The sequence below is a fragment of the Dasypus novemcinctus genome, chromosome 3 (assembly GCF_030445035.2).
Source record: "Dasypus novemcinctus isolate mDasNov1 chromosome 3, mDasNov1.1.hap2, whole genome shotgun sequence".
Taxonomy (NCBI): domain Eukaryota; kingdom Metazoa; phylum Chordata; class Mammalia; order Cingulata; family Dasypodidae; genus Dasypus; species Dasypus novemcinctus.
In genome coordinates, this window is record NC_080675.1 from 77,407,347 (window position 1) to 77,429,352 (window position 22,006).

Consider the following 22,006-nt stretch of genomic DNA (forward strand, 5'->3'; position numbering starts at 1 on the left):
GCACAGGCTATTAATTCAGGCAAAACATGGACACATTTTGCTAACTGAAAGAAGCCAGACTCAAATGGCTATATATTGTCCAATTTCATTTATATGACATTCTAAAAAAGCAAAACAATAGGAACAGAAAACAAATCAGTGGTTGCCAGGGGTTTGGGAAGGAGGGAGTATTTGACTTGAGGAAGCACAAGGAGGTATTTTTTTGTTTTAGTTTTTGGGTTTTTTTTTTAGGTACTGGGGCCAGGGATTAAATCTGGGATCTCATATGTAGGAAGCTGGCACTCAACCACTGAGCTACACCAGCTCCCCTGAGTTATTCTTGTGTGTTTGTTTTGTTTTGGTGAGGTACCAGGGATCAAACCTGGGACCTCATACATGGGAAGCAAGCACTCAACCACTTGAGCTACTATCTTCCCCAGGAGATTGTGAAAGTACTGTACTACTCTTCATATATCATTATGCATTTGTTAAAACCCAGAACTTTACAGTATGAAGAGAGAACCTTAAAGAATGCAAATAAAATTAACCCAGAGGTCCAGGGATCCCAGGATAAAATGCAGATTGTGACAAAGGAACATAACTTTATTAAAAATATTTGGCATAGCCTTGCTTAAGGAGGAACCCCAACTAAGTAACTTTGGAATTGGTGTATTGGTTGGAAACGAGGACTAAAGACTAAAAGGGACTGAAAATAAAAAGTGTGCTTTAATTGGTAAACTTGTTCACAGGAGTAAGGCTTAATGATTTTGAAAGAGGTGTACATGTATAATGGAGTTGAATAAATAAGTAAATAGAGGGTGGCTGGTGGAAGGCAGGTTTCCCACTTTTGGAAATGGAAGTTACAGATATGCAAAGTGGGGAAGGCTAGAATAAATGATGTAGTACTAGATTACAGTTGGAGACAGAATTAACTCATGTTTAGCTTAATACAGAAATGGGTGGATAGAAACACAAATAATTATAGATATGTGTGTATGTTTCAGCTAGCATATGCATATATTTCCTAGCTCTGTCCACTCAGAGGGCCTAGAATTAGTTACACCCCAAGAACGAGGACTCCCAGTTCTCTAATAAAAGTAATCAGGGAAAGCGGATGTGGCTCAAGCAATTGGGCTCCTGTCTACCATATCAGAGGTCCAGAGTTCAAATTCTGGGTCCTCCTGGTGAAGGCAAACTGGCCCATGCAGAGTGGCCCACGCAGAGAGCTGGCCCACACAGGAGTGCTGGCCTGAGCAGGTAGCTAGCATAGCAAGATGATGCAACAAAAGGAAACACAGAGGAGAGACAATAAGAGACACAGCAGACCAGGGAGCTGAGGTGGCATAAAAGATTGAGCATCTTTCTTCCACTCTGGAAGATCCCAGCATCAGTTCCTTGTGCTGCCTAAAGAGAAGACAAGCAGACACAGCAAATGAACAGAGAGAGCAGACAGAAAACAGGGTGGGGGTGGGGGGGGTAGAAAAATAACTAAATAATTACATAAATAAATAAATAGGTCTTAAAAATAAAGGGAATCAGATCTCCTTGTAGAAATGGCTACAAGGGTGTGGCATGGAAAATACAGGAAGACCTTGGAGTATCTTGCAATGCCAAAGAGAAAGACAGTGCCAAAACTTAAAAAGATGGAGATATGTCAAAGAAATATAGGAGCCCATCTGCAGGAGCACTCAAAAAACTGGAATAATCTGAGCAACAAAATTAATAATACAGTACTAATCCAAAGTATAAAATAAATATCTACAAGTCCACACTGAAATAACTAAAAAATTGAATAAAAATAGTAAATGGGGAAAAAGAGATAAATCTCATGTTCAAAAAAATTTCAAAGAATTTATGTAGATATTCTCTTCTTCAGGAGATAAAACTTACCGTGACGCTCCCACCACCTTTGAGTATGGGTTGCTCCTAGTGATTTGTTTCCAAAGAGTAGAGTATGGAAAGGGAATTGGGGGAAGTAACTTTATGATGAAGAAACCTGGCAAACAGTTCCTGGTTAAAATCACTGGTACTAAGTCATGTTGATAGTGTGTACTCTTTTAAAAAAAATTAATAGAAAATAAACTTTATCAAAAAAAAACTACACAAAATAAAATGAAGATATATTAATTATATAATTCAGTGACCTTTATTCACCCATATAAATACCACCACAATCAACATATAGAACAATTTCCTCAACCTTGAAAAGTATCCATACCCCTTTGAAGTCAATCTCCTGCATACCAATACCCCTGGCCCCAGACAGCCACTGCTTTCTGCTTTCTGTCATGACAGCTTAGTTTTCCCATTCCTGGAACTGCACATAAGTAGAATTTATAGCATATGCACTCTTTTATGTCTGACTTATTGCTCTCAACATGCTTTTAAGATCCATCTATGTTGCTGCTTGCATTGGTAGTTTATTCCTTTTTATTGCTGAGTAGTATTCCATTAAATGGATATATCCAAATATGTTTATCCATTCACCTGATGATGGACATTTGGGTTGTTTCTAGTTCATAACATTGTGAAAAAAGCTAGTTTAAATATTTGTATTCAAGAAATGAAGTGGGTATGTTTTCTTTTGGGTAGAATTGCCTGGCTGTGTAAGTATTTATTTACTTTTATAAGACATTGCCAAACTGTTTTCCAAAGTAGTTGGAACAACGTCTACTTCATCTAGTATGAGAGTACCAGTAGCTCCACATTGTTACTAATGCTGGAGATTGAGTTTTTAAAATTTTGACCTTACTATTAAGTGTGAAGTAGTATCTCATTAAGTTTTTTTTTTCATTATTAGAGAAGTTGTGGGTTTACAAGGAAATCATGTATAAAATACATGATTCCCATATACTACCCTATTATTAACATGTTGTATTGGTAAGGAACACTTGTTATGAGTGATAAAAGCACATTTTTTATAATTGTATTATTAACTATAGTCTATGGCTTAACCCAGGGTTCATTGTGTGATGTAGTTCCAAGGATTTTTAAGATCATTATTATGTTACCATATATATATATATATGTTTTCTTTAAGAAGTTTGTTAGTTCTGGCTCTTATATTTAGGTCTTTGATCCATTTTGAGTTTATTTTTGTATAAAGTGTGAGACAGGGATCATCCTTATTTTCCAAACAGACATTCAGTTCTCCCAGCACCATTTACTGAAGAGACTATTCTTTCCCAATTGAGGGGGTTTGCCATCTTGTCAAAAATCAATTGGCCATAAATGTGAAGGTTGATTTCTGAGCTCTCAATCTGATTCCACTGGTCTGTAAGTCCTTGTGGCAGTTTTATGTTGTTTTTTATTACTGGGCTTTGTAATAAGTTTTAAAATCAGTTATTAGTGTGAGTCTCCCAAATTCATTCTTTTTCAAGATGGCTTTAGCTACTAAAGGTCCTTTACTTTTCCATATAAATTTGATGATTGGCTTTTCCATTTCTGCAAAGAAAGTTGTTGGGATTTTGACTGAGATTGAGTGGAATCTATAAATTGCTTTGGGTAAGACTGACATCTTGATGATATTTAGTAGCACAATCTATGAAAACAGAATGACCTACCATTTATTTAGGCCTTCTTTGAATTCCTTTAGCAATGTTTTGTACTTTCTTGTATACATGTCCTTTACAGACTTGGTTAGATATCATTAAGTGCTTTATTTGCATTTTCCTTCTAACTAATCATGTTGAGCAACTTTTCATGTGTTTAGTAGCCATTCACATTTTCTTGGCGTGAAATACCAGCTGAAAACTTTTTTTTTTTTAAATTGGCTTCTTTGTCTTCTTACTATTGAGTTGTAAGTTTCTTTACATTTTTTGGATACAAGTCCTTTGTGAGATATATGTATTGCAACTGTTTTCTCTCAGTCTGTGTTTTCCCTTCTCATTTTCTTTAATATTTTTTTATTAGGGACATTATAAGTTTATAAAACAATCGCATATAAAATATAGGATTTGCACACCCCATCACAACACCTTGCACTGGTGTGCAACATTTGTTATGATTGCTGATAGCACTTTTTTTAAAGTGTACTACTTTTCAATGGGGTTGCCTTTTTTATTGTTGAGTTGTAGGATTTCTTTATATATTCTGGATATTAAACCCTTATTGAATATGTGGTTTCCAAATATTTTCTCCCATCCTCAACTAAATATTTGCAAAGTGAATCTTAAATAGCATATTTAAAGAATTACTCACCAAGATCACATCGGTTTTATTCCAGGTATGCAAGGGTGCTCAACACAAGAAAATGAATTAACGTATGAACCAAACTAACAAAACAAAAGGGAAAAGGTACATGATTATCTCTATTGACACAGAAAAGGCATTTGACAAAATACAGCGTCCTTTCTTGACAAAAAATTTTTAGAAAAACAGGAATAGAAGGAAACACTTCCTTAACAGGATAAACGGCATATACGAAAAGTCCACAGCTAACAACATACTCAATGGTGAAAGACTGAAAGCTTTCCCCCTAAGATGTGGAACAAGATAAGGATGCCCACTGTCATGACTGTTATTTGACACTGCTAGAAGCACTAGCTAGAGCAGTTAGGCAAAAAAAGAAATAAAAGGCCTCTGAAATTTGAAAGGAATAAGTAAAATTTTACCTATTTGCAGATGACATGATCCTATGTATAGAAAGATCTGAGAAATCTACAACAAAGTTACTAGAGCTAATAAACAAATTCAGCAAATTGGGTGGATACAAGATTAACACATAAAAATCTGCAGTGTTTCTATACTCTAGAAATAAGCAACATGAAGAAGAAATCAAGAAAAAAGTTCAATTTACAATAGCAACTAAAAGAATCACATATCAAAGAATAAATCTAACCAGAGAAGAAAGGACTTGTATTCAGCAAACAACAAAACATTCCTAAAAGAAATCAAAGAAGACCTAAATAAATGAAAGGACATTCTGTGTTCATGGGTACGAAGACTAAATATCACTAACATGTCAATTCTACCCAAATTGATTTACAGATTAAACACAATCCCAACCAAAATTCCAACAGCTTACTTTGCAGAAGTGTAAAGCCAATTATCAAATGGATTTGGAAGGCTAAGGGTCCCAAATACCAAAAAAATTTTGAAAAAGAAGAATTTGGAAGAATCATACTTCCTATCTTTAAAGACTATTACAAAGCTACAGTGGTCAAAACAGCATTGTGCCAGCATAAGAATAGATCTATTGACCAATGGAATAAAATTGGGAATTCAGAAATAGACCTTCACCATCTATGGTCAATTGATTTCTTTTTAGTCCTCCACCCCCCTATGTGGCTTTTTTTTTTTCCTTGCTGTCTGCTCTCTGTGTCCATTTGCTGTGCGTTCTTCTGTGTCTGTATTTATTTATTATTTCCCTAGCTCCCTTGCGGTTTGCTTGTTGTCTGCTCTCTGTGTCCATTTGCTGCATGCTCTTCTGTGTTTTTTTTTTTTTTTTGCTTTTTTGCTTGTCTCCCTTTTTGTTGCATCACCTTGCTGAGTTGGCTCTCCATGGTGCTGGTGGGTCGGTAGCACTCCGTGGCGCCCGGGCGAGCCTGCCTTCACAAGGAGGGCCCGGGACGTGAACCCAGGGCCTCCCAAAAGGTAGACAGGAGCTCAACTAATTGAGTCACAGCCGCTTCCCTGATCAATTGATTTTTGACAGGGCTGCCAAATCTCATCAACAAATGATGGGAGAACTGGATGTCCATATGTGAAAGATTGAAAGAAGACCCCTATCTCACACCAAATATAAAAATTAACTCAAAATGGATCAAACACATAAATATAATTTTCCCACATGATTATCTAAACCTATAATTAGCATTATACCTGTTAAATATATGTCCCAAAGACTTAAATTTTCCAGCTGTTCATAAGCCAGTTGAACCCTGAATCTCACCAGGGTTGTAGTCGATACCTACTCTCCAGTTCAGCAGACTCACCCAGGACAACTAACTAAAGGATGATGATGGACAATACCCATCCCCCAAAAACAGAGAGTATGTACAACTGCAAACAAAACAGTTTCATTCATCTGCCCCATGGGAAGTAAGCAACCTCTCAATTGGAAACAGAGTAAGCATCTCCATCCCAAAGTCCTCAAGACTAAGTAATGAACAAACATAAGAAGGGAATACAACTATGTATTATTATTATTATTATTCTAGTAATGGAAGAACTTGTAACATAAGATATAAAGACGGTAGTTACCAGAGGTTCTGAGGGGAGGGAGAGGGAAAACAGGTGTAACATGAGCATTTTGGGGATGCTGGAATGGTTTTGCCTGATATCGCAATGACAGACACAGGCCATTATACATTTTGCCAAAACTATAAAATTGTGCAGTGTAGACTGTAAACCATAATGTAAACTATAGACCATGGTTTGTAGCAATTCTTCAATATGTGATCAATTATAACAAGTGTACCATACTCATGAAAGATGTTGTTAGTGGGGGAAAGTGTGGAAAGGGGAGAGGGTGGGATATATGTGAATCCCCTATACTTCCAATGTAACATTTATGCAAACTAACACTTCTTTTAAAATAAAGGTTTAAAAAAAAAGAAGAAAATTATTCTCAAAGGCAAAAAATAAAAATAATAAGAACCAGGAATATGAAACTCACAGAATAAAATGTAGAGAATCATCTTCAAGATTTTGTGGTAGGCAATAGTTTCTGAGACTTTATATCCAAAGCACAAGCAACAAAAAAAAATAGACAAATGGGACTCCTCAAAATTAAAAAAATTTGAGCATCAAAGGACTTTGTGAAGAGAATGTAAAACAATTTACTGTGATTTTTTAGCAATACAAATTTTTTATTTGTAAAAAATAAAAGTTGATGAAGTCCAACTTATAATACTTTCATTTGTGGTTCACGCTTTTTTGTTTCTTTAAGAAAACTTTATCTTTCCTATCTTTTGGCCACAAAGATATCTAGATTTTCCAGAACTATTAGATGAAAGGATTATTTTCCCCCAATTGAATAGACTTGGTATTTTGTCCAAATCTGTTGACCAGAGATATGTGGTTCTATTTCTTGGTTTTCTACTCTGTTGCACTGATCTTTATGTTTATCTTTATACCAGTATATACCATCTTTATTAATACAGCTTTTTTCAAAAAAAATTATTTTCTAGTAACATATATACAACCTAAAATTTCCACCTTTTTAACACATTCAAATATATAATCAGTGCTGCTAATTACATTCACAATATTGTGTTACCATCACCACTATCCATTGCCAAAGGTTAAACCATTGTTGAAAAGTCATTCTGATAGCATGAACTCTTAAAATAATGATGAGAATGGCATTTCACTTGTGTTGTGTTCATATCCAAAATTCAAGTGGTGCTCTAGAGCTATGTACCCCAGGAAAACATGACCTTTAAATGAATCCATTCCTGTGGTTGTGGAAGCACTGTAAATAAGATCTCTTCAAGATACAACTTCAGTTAAAGTATGGCTCAAATGTATTAGTTTTTTAAATTTTAATTTGGATTACTGGAGTTCTTTATAAACGGGAAGTCCAAGAGGAAAAAAGCAGCAGGGAGTAGCCAGGAGCTGAAGTCAATGGAATTGACAGGCCAGGAGAAGCTATGGAATGCATTATCATGTAACAGAAAAGGCAAGGACCAGCCCTAGAATGCCCTAGTCTTCCAGGTGAAAGCGTCATCTGGATGATGCCTTGATTTGGGGCATCTTCTAACCTCAAAACTATGAGCCAAAAATTTCCTTCTGTTTAAGCCAACCCACTGCATGGTATTGGTTTTTGCAGCCAGGAAAAAAAAAAACCCATAGCCCCAATCTAACCATGAGAAAATTTTCAGACAAACCAAAATTGAGAAAAATTCTACAAAATACTTGACAACCTTCCTCCAAAATGTCAAGACCATTAAAAAACAAGGAAAGTATAAGAAATTGCCACACACCAGAGGACACTAAGAAGTCCTGACATCTAAATGTAATGTAGTATCCTGAAAAGGATCCTGGAACATAAAAAGAACATCAGGGAAAAACTAGTGAAATCTGAATAAAAGATGAAATTTACTTAATAGTTATGTATTAATACTAGTCTTTCCTTTGTGATAAACATCTGTAGTCATATAAGATGTTAATAATAAGGGGAACTAGATGAGAGGTATACAGGAACTCTCTACTATCTTCATAACTTTTCTGAAAATGAAAAACAATTCTAAAATAAAAAACATTTAAAAAAAATTGGAAGTCTAAGTAAAGAGAGTGGGATGAAATTTAAACACAGAAATATATTTCCTGTACCATGTAACTACATGAACAGAAGATAAAAATTAATCAAATAGTAAAGGAAGTAGAACCTCATACAGTAATTTTTAAAAGTGGGAAAGGGGTTGGAGGTGGAGAAATTATTTTAGCTAGGTTCACCTAACTCTTCTTACTTTTACCCATGAAAAGGGGTATTAAAAAAGATAGTTAATCAAATCCTGAGAACTTTCCAGGGATACCATCTAATCTGCAAATAATCTGAGAGACTAATGAGATAAGTAGACAGCCCAGAGGAGAAACTAGTATTACTGAAGATTCTATACATAGGAAACAAGAATCCATCAAGACTGGCCATTTTTCACTATCAGGGTGGAACAAAAGAAAGCCTAAATGTGTGAAGCCCATGGAATCCGGACATACACAAGACCAGATAGAGTGAACCCTCCTGCAAGATACCAAACAAAATCCTGTAAGAGAAAGTAGAGGCTAGATCCTCCAACAAATGGAGTACACAGCCTTCCCAATGTCCATCCTCACCCTATTTTTGAAGGCTAAAAAGAAAGGTGACAAAGGAAGCAAAAACCAATCAAGAAACAGTTATTTAGAGGAGAAGGCAAGTAAGTTTCCAATTAGATGGCAGACTGCCTATTTTAAAGAAGAGCAAGTTGAAAACAAACGACATTGCAACTGCACACATACTTCAAATACATCACAAAACATATCATGCAAAAGAGACAAAGATCGTAACATAAAACACAAATCACGAGAAAGAAGAAAAAGTTTTTTTTACCAGTGGTTGCCAAATTTAGAAGAACATAATAACATGAATTCAATAATACAATGTTCAAAGAGAAGAACTAAAACAACAGAATGTAATGAAAATGCAAATTGAAGACTTAAGGAAACAAATTAAGGACAAAAAATAAATACTATGAAAATTTAATAAATGAACTGGAAATAACGGAAGAGAAAGCGGCAATTGGAATTATTAATATAAAGGCTTCAGAAAATCAGTGAATTCAGGGAAAAAGAGATTAAAATAATTATGGAGCAGGTAACAGATGAGAACAAAAGTGCTAATATAACGATAACTGGAGTCCCTAAAATAGAAAACCTAACAAATGGTAAAGAAAATTCACAAATACATAATTTCCCAGAAATGAAGACTCAAAATAGTACTTTAAAAGGCCATGCTGTGGTCTCAGAAATGTTATTACAGAATGATCAACACAAACTTCCTGATTAAGTTCTACTTCAAGAATAAAGAAAGAATCCTTCAGATATCCAGGCAGATTTAAAAAACCAACCACAAGGGAGAGGGAAAAAAAAACACAAAACAGACTTTTTAGAAAACTCAAAGAAAGAAGATAAGAGATGAACATTTTCACAACGTTTAGAAGGAAAGAATATTTGACACAAGGATTTTATACACAATCAATTACATTATAAGAGCAACACACAACCAGTCTTTCCTCAAAAAACTGTTTGGAAATGAAATTCAGTCATGCAGTAACCTCCACAATAAAGAACTCAGTTTATAGAAATGCCATTTATGATAAAAATTCCAGTAATGATTATTAAAGCCCTTTAAAAATAAAATTAAGTTTAAACAACAGGGGGTACTTTAGCTAAAGAACGTAATACAACCTTTAAAGATATTTTAAAAGTAAAAATATTGAAAGAAAAAGAAAAAAGGAGGAAGTTAAAAAGTGCTTATTTATTTTGTAGCTAAGTATAGCATAGTATCAAATGATACTGTTTAGTTGAAACACTGCATGAAATATATTGATGAATCCATTACCTTAACATTTTTCAGTCTCTTTTCTTACCTTTAGAGGGATTCTTAGGGAATTAACATATTGTATCTAGAGAAAACATTGCATTAACTTCAGAAATTTCTTCAGTTTCACTTCAATTTACTATTACTCTTAAATTAAGGAACACATATACAGCATTTGCTATAAGCAGGCACTTTTCAGTGTTTAAGTCATTTAGTTCTCATAACAATCTATAAGATAAGCATCATTATACCCATTTTGTAAAAGAAAAATGGAATCTCAGAGAGACTGCACAGCTAGGAAGTAGCAGAGCAGGATCTGAACACAAATGACTAGACTCCAGAATCTGTCCTTTTAACCTCCATACTATACTACCTCTTGAATAAAGCAGTATGTAGAGAATGATTTGATTTTTATTAAATTAATTCTATCTATACATTCATTCAACTACCAAGCATCCTTATAGATAATAGCATTAAGTATATAAGCAAAGAGAAATATTTGGAATAATGTTTCCATAATGATACCAATGGTTATTTGGGAGCAGGAGTGTGGAATTAAGGTGAATTTTTTTGTTTCTTTATTTCTATCATTCATGAGTTAAAAATGACTTCTATCAGTCTTCAAAAACAAAAAATAAATCATGTTACCTAATCACAGTTTGAACATTGCCATGTATTATTTAATGACTTTAGTATTTTCTCTAATGAACCATTTTTTACTTAGTACTTTATTCTTACCCCCACCAGAGTCAAGCACAATGTGAGCACAGCAAACACACAGTAAGTATAACTGATCGTTATAAAACATTAAACTACTAATTCTGTTCTTACAGGTAACCTATTTCTAGATGACTAAACGCCTATTCCTTAGACAAGCAGTATTCACACCACCTGGAAACTTGTTAGAAATCCAGAATCTCAGGCCCCATTCCAGTCCTACAGAACTAGAATCTGCATTCTCACAATATCCCCAGGTGATTCATGTGCACATTGAAATTTGAATGTATTTATTTCTAAGGCACTGTTTCTTTAAATGTGGTTCATTATATACCTATATCAGAATCAACTGGATAGTTTGTTAAAATACTTAAAGCTTCCACCTTATTCTAGGGATCACTAACATTTAAGAGCCACGCTAAATAACCTAGAGATAGAAAATAGTGGAGATAATATACCGAGAGCAGTGTAAGTACCCAGATTGCTAAAATAAAATAAGATAGTAAGAAGAAGAAAGAAGAGTCTCAAAGGAAGGTAGGATAAAGACATCCACAACAGAATTATAAAGTAAGGAAAGTGTACTTTACAGAAGTGCCTTTTTTTAAAAAAGTTATCCCTGACATTTCAACTACTAGAATAATGCCAAAGATTTTGAAAAAAGACATTGGGAGGGAAGCGGACGGGGCTCAACTGATAGAGGGTCCACCTACCATATGGAGGGTCCAGGGTTCGATACCCAAGGCCTCCTGACCTGTGTGGTAAGCTGGCCCATGTGCAGTGCTGCTGCATGCAAGGAATGCCATGCCATGCAGGGGCGCCCCCACGTAGGGGTGCCCCACATGCAAGGAGTGCACCCCGCAAGGAGAGCCGCCCCACGTGAAAAAAGCAAAATCCACTCAGGAGTGGCACCGCACCCATGAAAAGCTGATGCAGCAAGATGAAGCAACATAAAAGAGATGCAGTTTCCCGGTGCCACCTGACAATACAAGCAGACGCTGAAGAACACACAGCAAATGGACACAGAGGGCAGACAACGGGGAAAGGGGAAGAGAGAGACGTAATTAAAAAAAAGAAGAAAAAAAAAGAAAAAGACATTGGGGGTATGGAATTTCCTAGAATACTATATAAAATGAGTAATACTCTTAAATATGATACCACTACATAATCATGTATTTTATAAATGCTTATATCATAGATAATTTTAAATGTGTACATACGCTTTTAGAGACATTTCCATATGCTTGACTCGTGAGATAGCTTCATCTCTCTCCTCATTGGCTAATCGCAGTCTCGACATAATAGCTTCATCACGTTCCCTCTGTGCCAAACATACTTCTTCAACCAGAGCTACCAAAATATACAATCCACAATTAATTAGTGAATATGAGAAATGAATACTTTTAAGCAAAAACAAAAAGCAAAAGTAGTTCAGTTACTTTGAGGAAAGAGCAATACCTTCAGAAAACATTTTTTAAAAACTACTACAAAATTGATACCATTTTACATCCATAAAATAGCAAAAATCAAAAACTCTAATTACAAATGTGAGGCTATGGAATAAAGGAAACTCCCTTATATACTGTTGATTTATAGGAGCATATATTTTTACAACTACCAGGGGATAATTTGACAACATTTATTAAAGTTGAAGATAAGCCTAACGTACAACCTAACAATTATCCTCTTTGGTATGTGATCTAGAGAAATTCCTGCAAATGTAAAAAATTTAAAAAGTATAAAAATTTTGTATTGCAGCAATGTTTTTTAAGGAGGTACCTAGGATCTCTTACATGGGAAGCAGGCACTCAACTACTGAGCTATATCCACTCCTCAGTGAGAGCTGGTTTTATCATTTGTTTTCTTTTAGGAGGTACCAAGGATCAAACCTGGGATCTTGGACCCTGGAAATGGGCTCTCAATCACTTAAACTACATTGTTCCCTGCAAAAATGTTCTTAATGGCAAACATGTAGAAAAAACTGCTTAATCATAATCACATCACATAAAACCAAACCCCATACACTTTTTTTAAGATTTTTAAAAAATTTATTTCTCTCCCCTTCCCCCTACCCCCTGTTGTTTGCTCTCTGTGTCCATTCGCTATGTGTTATTGCCTGACCACTTCTATCCTTATCAGAGGCACCGGAGATCTGTTTTTCTTTTTGTTGCGTCATCTTGTTGTGTCAGCTCTCCGAGTGTGTGGCACCACTCTTGGGCAGGCTGCACTTTCTTTCACACTGGGCGGCTCTCCTTATGGGACACACTCCTTGCGCATGGGGCTCCTCGACGCGGGGGGCACCCCTGAGCGGCACGGCACTCCTTGTGCGCATCAGCACTGCGCATGGACCAGCTTATCACACGGGTCAAGGAGGCCCAGGGTTTGAACTGCGGACTTCCCATGTGGTAGGCAGACACCCTATCCATTGGGCCAAGTCCGCTTCCCTCCCATATTCTTTTTTTTTTTACCTTTAGCATTAATAGTACCAACTTTGCCCTTGCTACAAAAACATTACAATGTTGTTATTAACTATAGCCTATAAATTAAATGTTATATATGTATCTTTTTCATTGATAAGGAGACTCTAAGTCATTTGACTAACCTGTGCTCGTCTGTGTATATTTCTGAACACTGGAGGAATAACTGAGTTGGTAGTTGGAATTAGATGACATAAAGGCTACATAGAACTTTTTAGGAGCAATGTTTCCATAAGTTGTTGAGCATCTTTTAACCTCTATCTATTTTCTTGAATTTGAAATAAAGTTATTTAATTTAAAAGAAATAGCAAAAACTTAGAAGTAACCCAAGTGTCCATCAACATGAGCAGGAATGAAACCAGCCAGTAAAATGAAAGAATTAGAGCTACATGTTTTTGGAAAGATGTCATTAATTCATTTACCAAATATTCATCAAGCTTATGTAACAGCCATTCATCCATTTAAAAAAAAAAAGATTTATTTATTTTATCCCCCCTCCCCCACCCACTATTTGCACTTGCTGTCTGTCTTCCTTGTTTCTTTAGAAGGCACTGGAAACCAAACCAGGGACCTCCCATGTGGGAGACAAGAGCCCAATTGCTTGAGCCATATCTGCTTCTCTATTCCTCTTTGTGTCTCCTTCTTGCACCATCTTGTTGCATCAGCTAGCCTGACCATTGCACCAGCTTGCTGTCTTGCTTGTCTTCTCCAGGAGGCACTGGAAACTGAACCTGGGATATGCCATGCAATAGGGCAGGAGCCAAATCTCTTGAGCTTTTAAGGTTTATGAATATAGTGGTCTAAACAAAGTCCTTATCATCCTAGAGGACATATTCTATTACAAGGAATATTATGAGAAAGAAAACTTAGAGAGATGATAGGTGGAATATAGATAAATGGACGGATGAGTTGATGGATGGATGGAGAGTCTGATAGCTTACAGGTAGCAAAGGTTTTGAAGAAAAATAAGGATATATAAGAAAATAAAGAGAAATTTGACAGGGGGAATAGAACAAATTACTATTTTAGAAGTGGCATAAAAGACCTTAAGTAAAATTTGAGCACTTTGTCAATTAAAGGGAAAGATGTCATATTAGCTAATGAATATATGAAGGTAGACAAAGCAAAGAAATAACAAACACAAATGAACAGCAAGACCAATGTGGCTGGACCTCCATGAGTGAGAGTAAGAGATATGGGAGATCATGTTAGGCCTTGAAAAATGTATTTAGGATTTTAGATATCATTTATATGTGCTAGAAACCATTAGAGGGTTCTGAGCAAGGAAATGACAGGAAAAAAATTTATGTTTGAAAAGGAATATTCTAGCTTCTAGCTGAGAAATAGTCTGTAGATGGGCAAGAGTAGAAGCAATGAGACCAGTTAGAAAGTATAGTAACTATCTAAGCAAGAATTCTCATCAACAGCTTACAGGAATAACCCATTCCCTGGAACTTTTATTAATAACTATCTAGAAATAAGTAGACATGTTATCCTAGAGTCTGGATATTATACCGAAGGTCTTCCATACTAGAAACAACTCAATCAGATATGTATTTTAGAAACTGCTCTAGTGCAACCTAATAAATCTTAAAAGCACGATATCTGAAAAGAGGCGATCTGTTTCCAAGAAACTTAACTACAACTAAGAACAAAACTCAGGAATATTTTATAAGAATACAAAAATACCTACCACTTAAAATGGTAAAATTCATAATGCCTGGCACCCAAATAGTAAAGAGAAAAATCAACTAAACTGACCAAAACAGATAAAGATGTATGACTTCGTAGGAAAAGACACTAAAAAGTTATTAAAATTGTATTCCATATATTCAAAAAGTTAAAAAGAGATAGGAAAGGTATAAAATGAAGCAAAACAAATTTCTAGAGATGAAAACTACAAAGTATGAGATAAAAATACATTGGATGGGATTAATAGATTAGATATTGCAGGGGGAAAGATGAACTTAAAGACAATGTAGAAATATCCAAAACAAAAAAGTGAAGAATAGAATTTTATTTGCATGGAAGAGAATTCCAATGAACCATGGGACAATTTCAAAAGGCCTTATGCACATGTAAGGGGAGTTTCTGATTAAAAAGGAGGTGGCCGGGGTAAAAAAAAAAAATAAACATACATACATATATATATATGAAGGAGCAAAGGCTAAAAATTAACTATATTTGGTGGAAACTATAATCTGACAGATCCAAGATACTCAACAAACCCACAGGAAACACGAAGAACATCAAGGCATACTGTAATTAAACTGTACAATACCAATACTAACCACAAATTTTTAAGAACATCAAGAGTGAAAAAGACATCACATCCAGAGGAACAAAGACAAGGATAGGGAAATGCATGTGGCTCAAGCAGTTGGGCCCCTGCCTGTCACATGGGAGGTCTTGGGCTGGGTTCTCAGTGCCTCCTAAAGACGATGAGCACACAATGAACTAACATGGAAAGCAGACAGTGAGCACAAACAACAAGGGGTGAGGGAGAAATAAATAAATCTTAAAAAAAAGAGAGAGAGAGAGAAGGATAATAGCAGATTTCTTGTTGGAAATAATGCATACGAGAAGAGAGTGAAACAATGCCTTTAAAATACTAAGACAGGGAAGCAGACTTGGCCCAAAGGATACAGCGTCTGCCTACCACATGGGAGGTCTGCAGTTTAAACCCCGGGTCTCCTTGACCCGTGTGGAGCTGGCCCATGCACAGTGCTGTGCCACACAGGGGTGTCCCCCACGTAGGGGAGCCCCATGTGCAAGGAGGGCGCCCCGTGGGGAGAGCTGCCCAGCATGAAAAAAAGTGCAGTCTGCCCACGAATGGCGCCACATACCACATACATGGAGAGCTGACACAACAAGATGACACAACAAAAAGAAACACAGATTCCTGTTGCCACTGATAAGGATAGAAGCAGTTACAGAAGAACACAGAGAGCAGACAATGGGGGTGGGGAAGGGGAGAGAAATAAATAAAAAATCTTAAAAAAAAAAATACTAAGACAAAAACAGTCAAGCCAGAAATTCTATAAAGAATGAGAAAAATATTTCAAACATAAAGGTGAAATAGGCTTTTTTAGATATTAAGGGAAAAAAAAGCAGAAAGAATTCATCAGCAGCAGATCTACAAGGACTATTAATGGAAATCCTTCAAAGGGAAAGAAAATGATACCAATGGAAATATGGATGTGTATAAAGTAGTAAAAAATAATTTAAAATGGCACCGACATGGGTAAAAATGATTTAAATTATTAAAATTTTAAAATACAAACAAAAATAATAATGTAGCATGAGGTTTCTTAGATAAGTAAAAATAAAATATATGAGAACAGGGAAATAGATGTGGCTCAAGTGATAAGGCCTCTGCTGACCATACAGAAGGACCCAGGTTCGATACCTGGGACATCCTGGTAACAAAGAAGAGAAAGCGTGCCTGTGTGGAATGCCAGTGCCTGTGTGGTGAGTCAAGTGCCCGTGCAAGTGACTGCATGGTGAGCCAAGTGCCCACAAGAGTGCCCATGTGGGGAAACGGATTTTGGCCCAGTGGTTAGGGCGTCCGTCTACCACATGGGAGGTTCGCGGTTCAAGCCCCGGGCCTCCTTGACCCGTGTGGAGCTGGCCCATGCGCAGTGCTGATGCGCGCAAGGAGTGCCGTGCTACACAGGGGTGTCCCCCGCGTAGGGGAGCCCCACGCGCAAGGAGTGCACCCATAAGGAGAGCCGCCCAGCGCGAAGGAGGGAGCAGCCTGCCCAGGAATGGCGCCGCCCACACTTCCCGTGCCGCTGACAACAACAGAAGCGGACAAAAGAAAACAAGACGCAGCAAAAAGACACAGAAAACAGACAACCAGGGAGGGGACGGGAATTAAATAAATAAAAATAAAATCTTTAAAAAAAAAAAAAAAAAAGAGTGCCCATGTGTTGAGCCAATGTCCACCGAAGTAAGTCACGTTGAGCAAGATGATGATGCAACGAGACAGAGACGAAGGGGATAGTCAAGGTGAAGCATAGCAGAGACCAGGAACTGAGATGGCACAATTGACAGGGAACCTCTCTCCACATGAGAGGTCTGCAGGATCGAACCCCTCTGAATCCTAGAGGAGAAAGATGAGAAGACAAAAAAAAAGAAATAGATAACAGATGATCACACAGAGAATTAGATACAGATAGCAAAAACAGCAGGGTGGGGAGGGGAAAAATAAATAAATTCTTTTTTAAAAAATGTATGAGAACAATAGCCCAAAGGTAGGATAGGAAAAGTGAAAGTATATTACTGAAAAGTTTTCATACTATATGTGAAATAGTACAATATTACTAAAAGGTATGTATAATAAGTTACATATGCATACTATAAAACCTAAATCAACCACCAAAATAACAAAACAAAGAGTTACAGCTAATAAGGCAATAAAAGACACTAAATAAAATCATTTAAAATATTCAACTAATTCAAAATAAGAGGATATGGGAAACAAAACAAGTAGAAAAAAATTATGGTTCTGGATGAGATGGAGAAACACATGCCAAACACTCTCTCCAAATGAATGAAACTGAAAACCTGGAAAGAATACAAGGCGCAGCTATTTGAGGTCTCTATAAATTAAACAGCAGACAAACTAACAAAGACTGTCCGAATTCAAACAACCACTGAACTGGCCATGAGCTTAACACTTAATTTTCCTTTGATATCTTAAAGCCTGAACTCAAGATAGTCCAAAACCTTGAAGTGTGCACTGTGATACACATACAGAGATAGAGTTGCAGAAGAAACACTATGGTTCTAGCAGGATAGGGGAAAAGGAAATTACTAAAGCTCAACACCTAGGCAGTCTCACAGGAAGGCAGCAGCCAACAGCTCAACCATGAACTCAGTTGGCAATGGGTAAGTAAAGGAGACAAAATTATGAGACAAAAGAATCTATCTCATTTGATGGGGCTGCAGCTCCAGGGAGGGTGTCAAACACTGTTTTTTTCTGTTTGTCTTCCCCTCACTGTACTACAACCATGAAAGTCAGTGGTTAATGCCAGAGAATGAAAAGGCGGAGGCCCAAAGATCCAGAAAATAAAGAGAGAAAGAGAAGGAGGAGCCCAGGAAAGCAATACCATAAAATTATTAATGAACTCCTGTACTCAGCCCTCCCCTGCACATGCCTGGATCTGATCCTAATTAGTGTAGCAAAAATCTTGAGAACTAAGAACATAAATAAAATTCAAACCAGGTCCCAGACTGATCACTAGTAGACATAAATACAAAAGAGATTTGAATAGCACTGCAAAGGCTTCAAAAAGTTAAGTGACATCAGAACCACAGTCCAGAGAAAAGGTCAGAAGTTGCTGCCTGAACCTAATGAGATTGACTGTGAGCTAAAATATTATCAACAGGATGTAAACAAGACCCAGAGTCTCATAATATTCAAATTGTTCATGACAGAATGCAAAATTACTTGAAATTTTAAAAACCACAAAAATCTCAACTCACATGAGAAAAGCAAGAGAGTAGCACACCAAGATGACATAGGTGTTTGAATTACCTGACAAAGACTAACGTAGGTATTATGAAAATGAGCAGAACACTTAGGAACTTTTTATAAAAATACAACAAATAAGCAGAATAGCTTTGAACATTCTTGAAAGAAGGTTAAAGAAAAAGTATCTAAAAAGAAATAAAGAGAACCAAATAAAAATTTTTGAACTAAAAATTACAACTGAAATAACTTACTGAATAGCCTCAAAAAAATAACAAAAGATGACAGAAAAAGGAGTCAGTGAATTTAAAGACAGATCAATATAAATCATAGTCTGAATCAGAGAGAGAAAAAGTACCAAAAACCAAACAAACAATCTCAGAGAATGGTAGGGGGAAAAAATCATCAGAGATCCTTAAGGTGAAAAGAGCATATTGTTAAAAAATATTTGAGGAAATAAGAGTTAAAAAATAACCAAATTTGCAAAAGACATAAACCTACATAAGACATAAGACAAGAGAATCCAAACAGGATAAATGCAAAGAACCTAGACATATTATAATCCCAATCAGAAAAAAACAATGCTTGTCTATGAGAAAAGAAGGATTCAAATGACCACAGATATATCATCAGAAACCACAGAGACCAGGAAGAAGAGGCAATGCATTTTTTTAATATACATTTTTTAAAGGTACTTCGATTACATAAATGTTATATAAAAAAATACAGGGGATTCCCACATGCCCTGCTCCCTACCCCGCCACATTTTCCCACATCAACAACATCCTTCATTAGTGTGATACATTTATTACGATTGATGAACACATTCTGGAGCATTACCACTAAGCATGGATTATAGTTTAAGGTATTGAAAGAAAAGAGTCATAAACTCAGAACTCTACATACCGTAAAAATATCCTCCAGGGATGAAGGTGATATAAAGACATTCTCAGATGAAGGAAAACTAATGGAATGCATAACCAGCAGAACTGTTCCAAAATGACTGGTAAAGAAAATTCTTCAGAGAGAAGAGAAATTATAACAAAAGGAAACGCTGAACATCATAAATAACAGAAAAAAAAAAAAAAGGATAGACAATTCTTCACTTCTTTATAATATGCTTGGTTGCTGAAAGCAAAAAAGCATTGTTTGGTGGGGTTTTCAATATATATACATGTAATATATAAGATAACCAAAAAAAAAAAAAAGGAAGAGATTAAAGTAAACTATATTATGATAATATGTCTATATTCCAATTGAAGTGGTAAAATACTGATTCTAAATAAATTGTGAAAAGTTAAATATTTATTTTGCAATACTTAGAGCGACCACTAAAAATATATTCTAAGGGATACAGTCCAAAACTCATAGTTGATAAATCAAAACAGAAGACTAAAAAAGGTCACATACCCTAAAATAAGGCAGAAAGAAAAGAAAGCAACAACAAAAAAAATCAAATAATAAAATGGTGCCAATTAATCTAAATATATCACTCAAACACACAAATTAAAAGACAGATTATCAGTTTGGATTTTTAAAAATGATCCAACTATATGTCTATAAGAACTCACTTCAAATATAATGACACAGGTAGGCAAAAAAATAAAAGGATGTAAAAAAATATATACAACACAAAAAGAAACCAAAAGAAAGTTGGCATGGCCAAATTAATTCAGATAAAGTAGACTTTGGAGCAAAGAAAATTACCAAATTTATGAAAGGGTCACATAACCAAAGAGACTACATGTCTAAATGTGTATGCATTTATCTGAAGAAAAAAGTGACAGAAATGATGGGAAAAATAAAACAAATGCACAATTATATTTGGAGATTTCAGTACTCTCTAACAGAAAGAGCAGACAGGAAATGACCAAGAACATAAAAAAACTGAAGGATACTATCAAGCAGGAGGATCTAATTGACATTTTTAAAACATCTCACACAGCAACAACAGAATATACATTCTTTTCAAGTGCATGTAGAAGAATTAAGTCAGATATACCAAATTTTCAGTCAAAAATTAAACCTTCAAATTAAAAACAAACAAACAGAAATCATACAAAGTATTGTTTCTGACCATAAAAGAATTAAAGTAGAAAACAAACACAAAGGATTACAGATAAACCTTTAAACATTTCTAAATAATCAATGTATCAAATAGGAAGTCTCCAGGAAAATAAGAAAATATTTTGTACTAAAAAAAGAATGAATATACATCAAATACTGTGTGATGGAGCTAAAGCAGTGGTTAAAGGGATATTTACAGCATTAGAAGATCTCAAATTCAATAATCTAAGTTTGTGCAAGAAGATAGAAAAGAAAGAAAAATAATTTCAAACCAAGCAGAAAGAAGAAAGCAATAAGGAACAGAAATAAATAAAATTGAAAACTAAAAAATCAATAGAGAAAATTAATCACAACAATAACTGGTCTTTTGAGAATATCAATGAATTTAATAAACTTCTACTTAATCAGGGAAAAATCAAAAGACAAAAATTTATACACATCAGCAGTGAAAAAGGTGACATTACAACAGATTCTACAGATAGTAAGATAAGGGACTATTATGAACAATGCTATACCAATAAATTTACCAACATATGAAATGGACAAGTTCCTTGAAAGCTGCTAATTATCCAAGCTCACTCAAGATGTTAGATTTTATCACATGCCTTTTCTGGGCCTACTAAGATTATCATATGATTTTTCTTTTCTTGGTTTATTAATTTAGTAAATTACATTGATTGATTTTCAAATGGTAAACCAACTTTACATTACACAGAATGAATCACAAACTTAAATGTACAACCAAAAACTGTAAAATTTCTGAAAGAAAATATGAGAAAGCCTCTGTGCTTGGGTTAGGCAAAGATTTCTTAGTTAAGATACCAATGCATAAGCCATTAATAAAATTGATAAACTGGACAGCAAAATAATTCAATTAAAGTTTCCTGCTCTTCAAAAAGACACTAATAAGAGAGTGAAGACAAGTCATGTACTGTAAAAAAATAACTGTAAAGCAAATATCTGATAAAAGGCTAGCATCCAGAATACATAAAGCATCACTAAAAACTCATCAATTAAGGAAACATACAACCTAATTAAAATATAGGCAAAAGATCTAAACAGACTCTATCAAAGTAGTTATACAGACGGCAAATAAGCACATTAACAGGTGCACATCTTTAGTCATTAGGGAAATTAAAACACAATGAAAAAACTATCATATACATATTTAACTGGATAAAATTAAGATTGATTTTAGCAATTATTGCCAAGAATGTGAAGAAACTAAACTCTCATATACTGCTAGTAGAAATGTAGATGGTACAAACATCA

The 22,006-nt window shown here is 35.4% G+C and overlaps 1 protein-coding gene across 12 annotated transcripts in view; it reads right to left on the bottom strand.

Moving 5' to 3' along the window:
* The window catches only part of MIPOL1 (mirror-image polydactyly 1), a 377,520-nt gene that overhangs the window by 221,998 nt on the left and 133,516 nt on the right, over window positions 1–22,006 (bottom strand). For all 12 annotated transcript variants that reach the window (XM_004465789.4, XM_071213965.1, XM_012528017.3 and 9 more), the window contains one exon: window positions 11,935–12,064. In XM_004465789.4, the coding sequence (XP_004465846.1) occupies window positions 11,935–12,064 (130 nt within the window). The remainder of the gene's footprint in view (window positions 1–11,934; window positions 12,065–22,006) is intronic.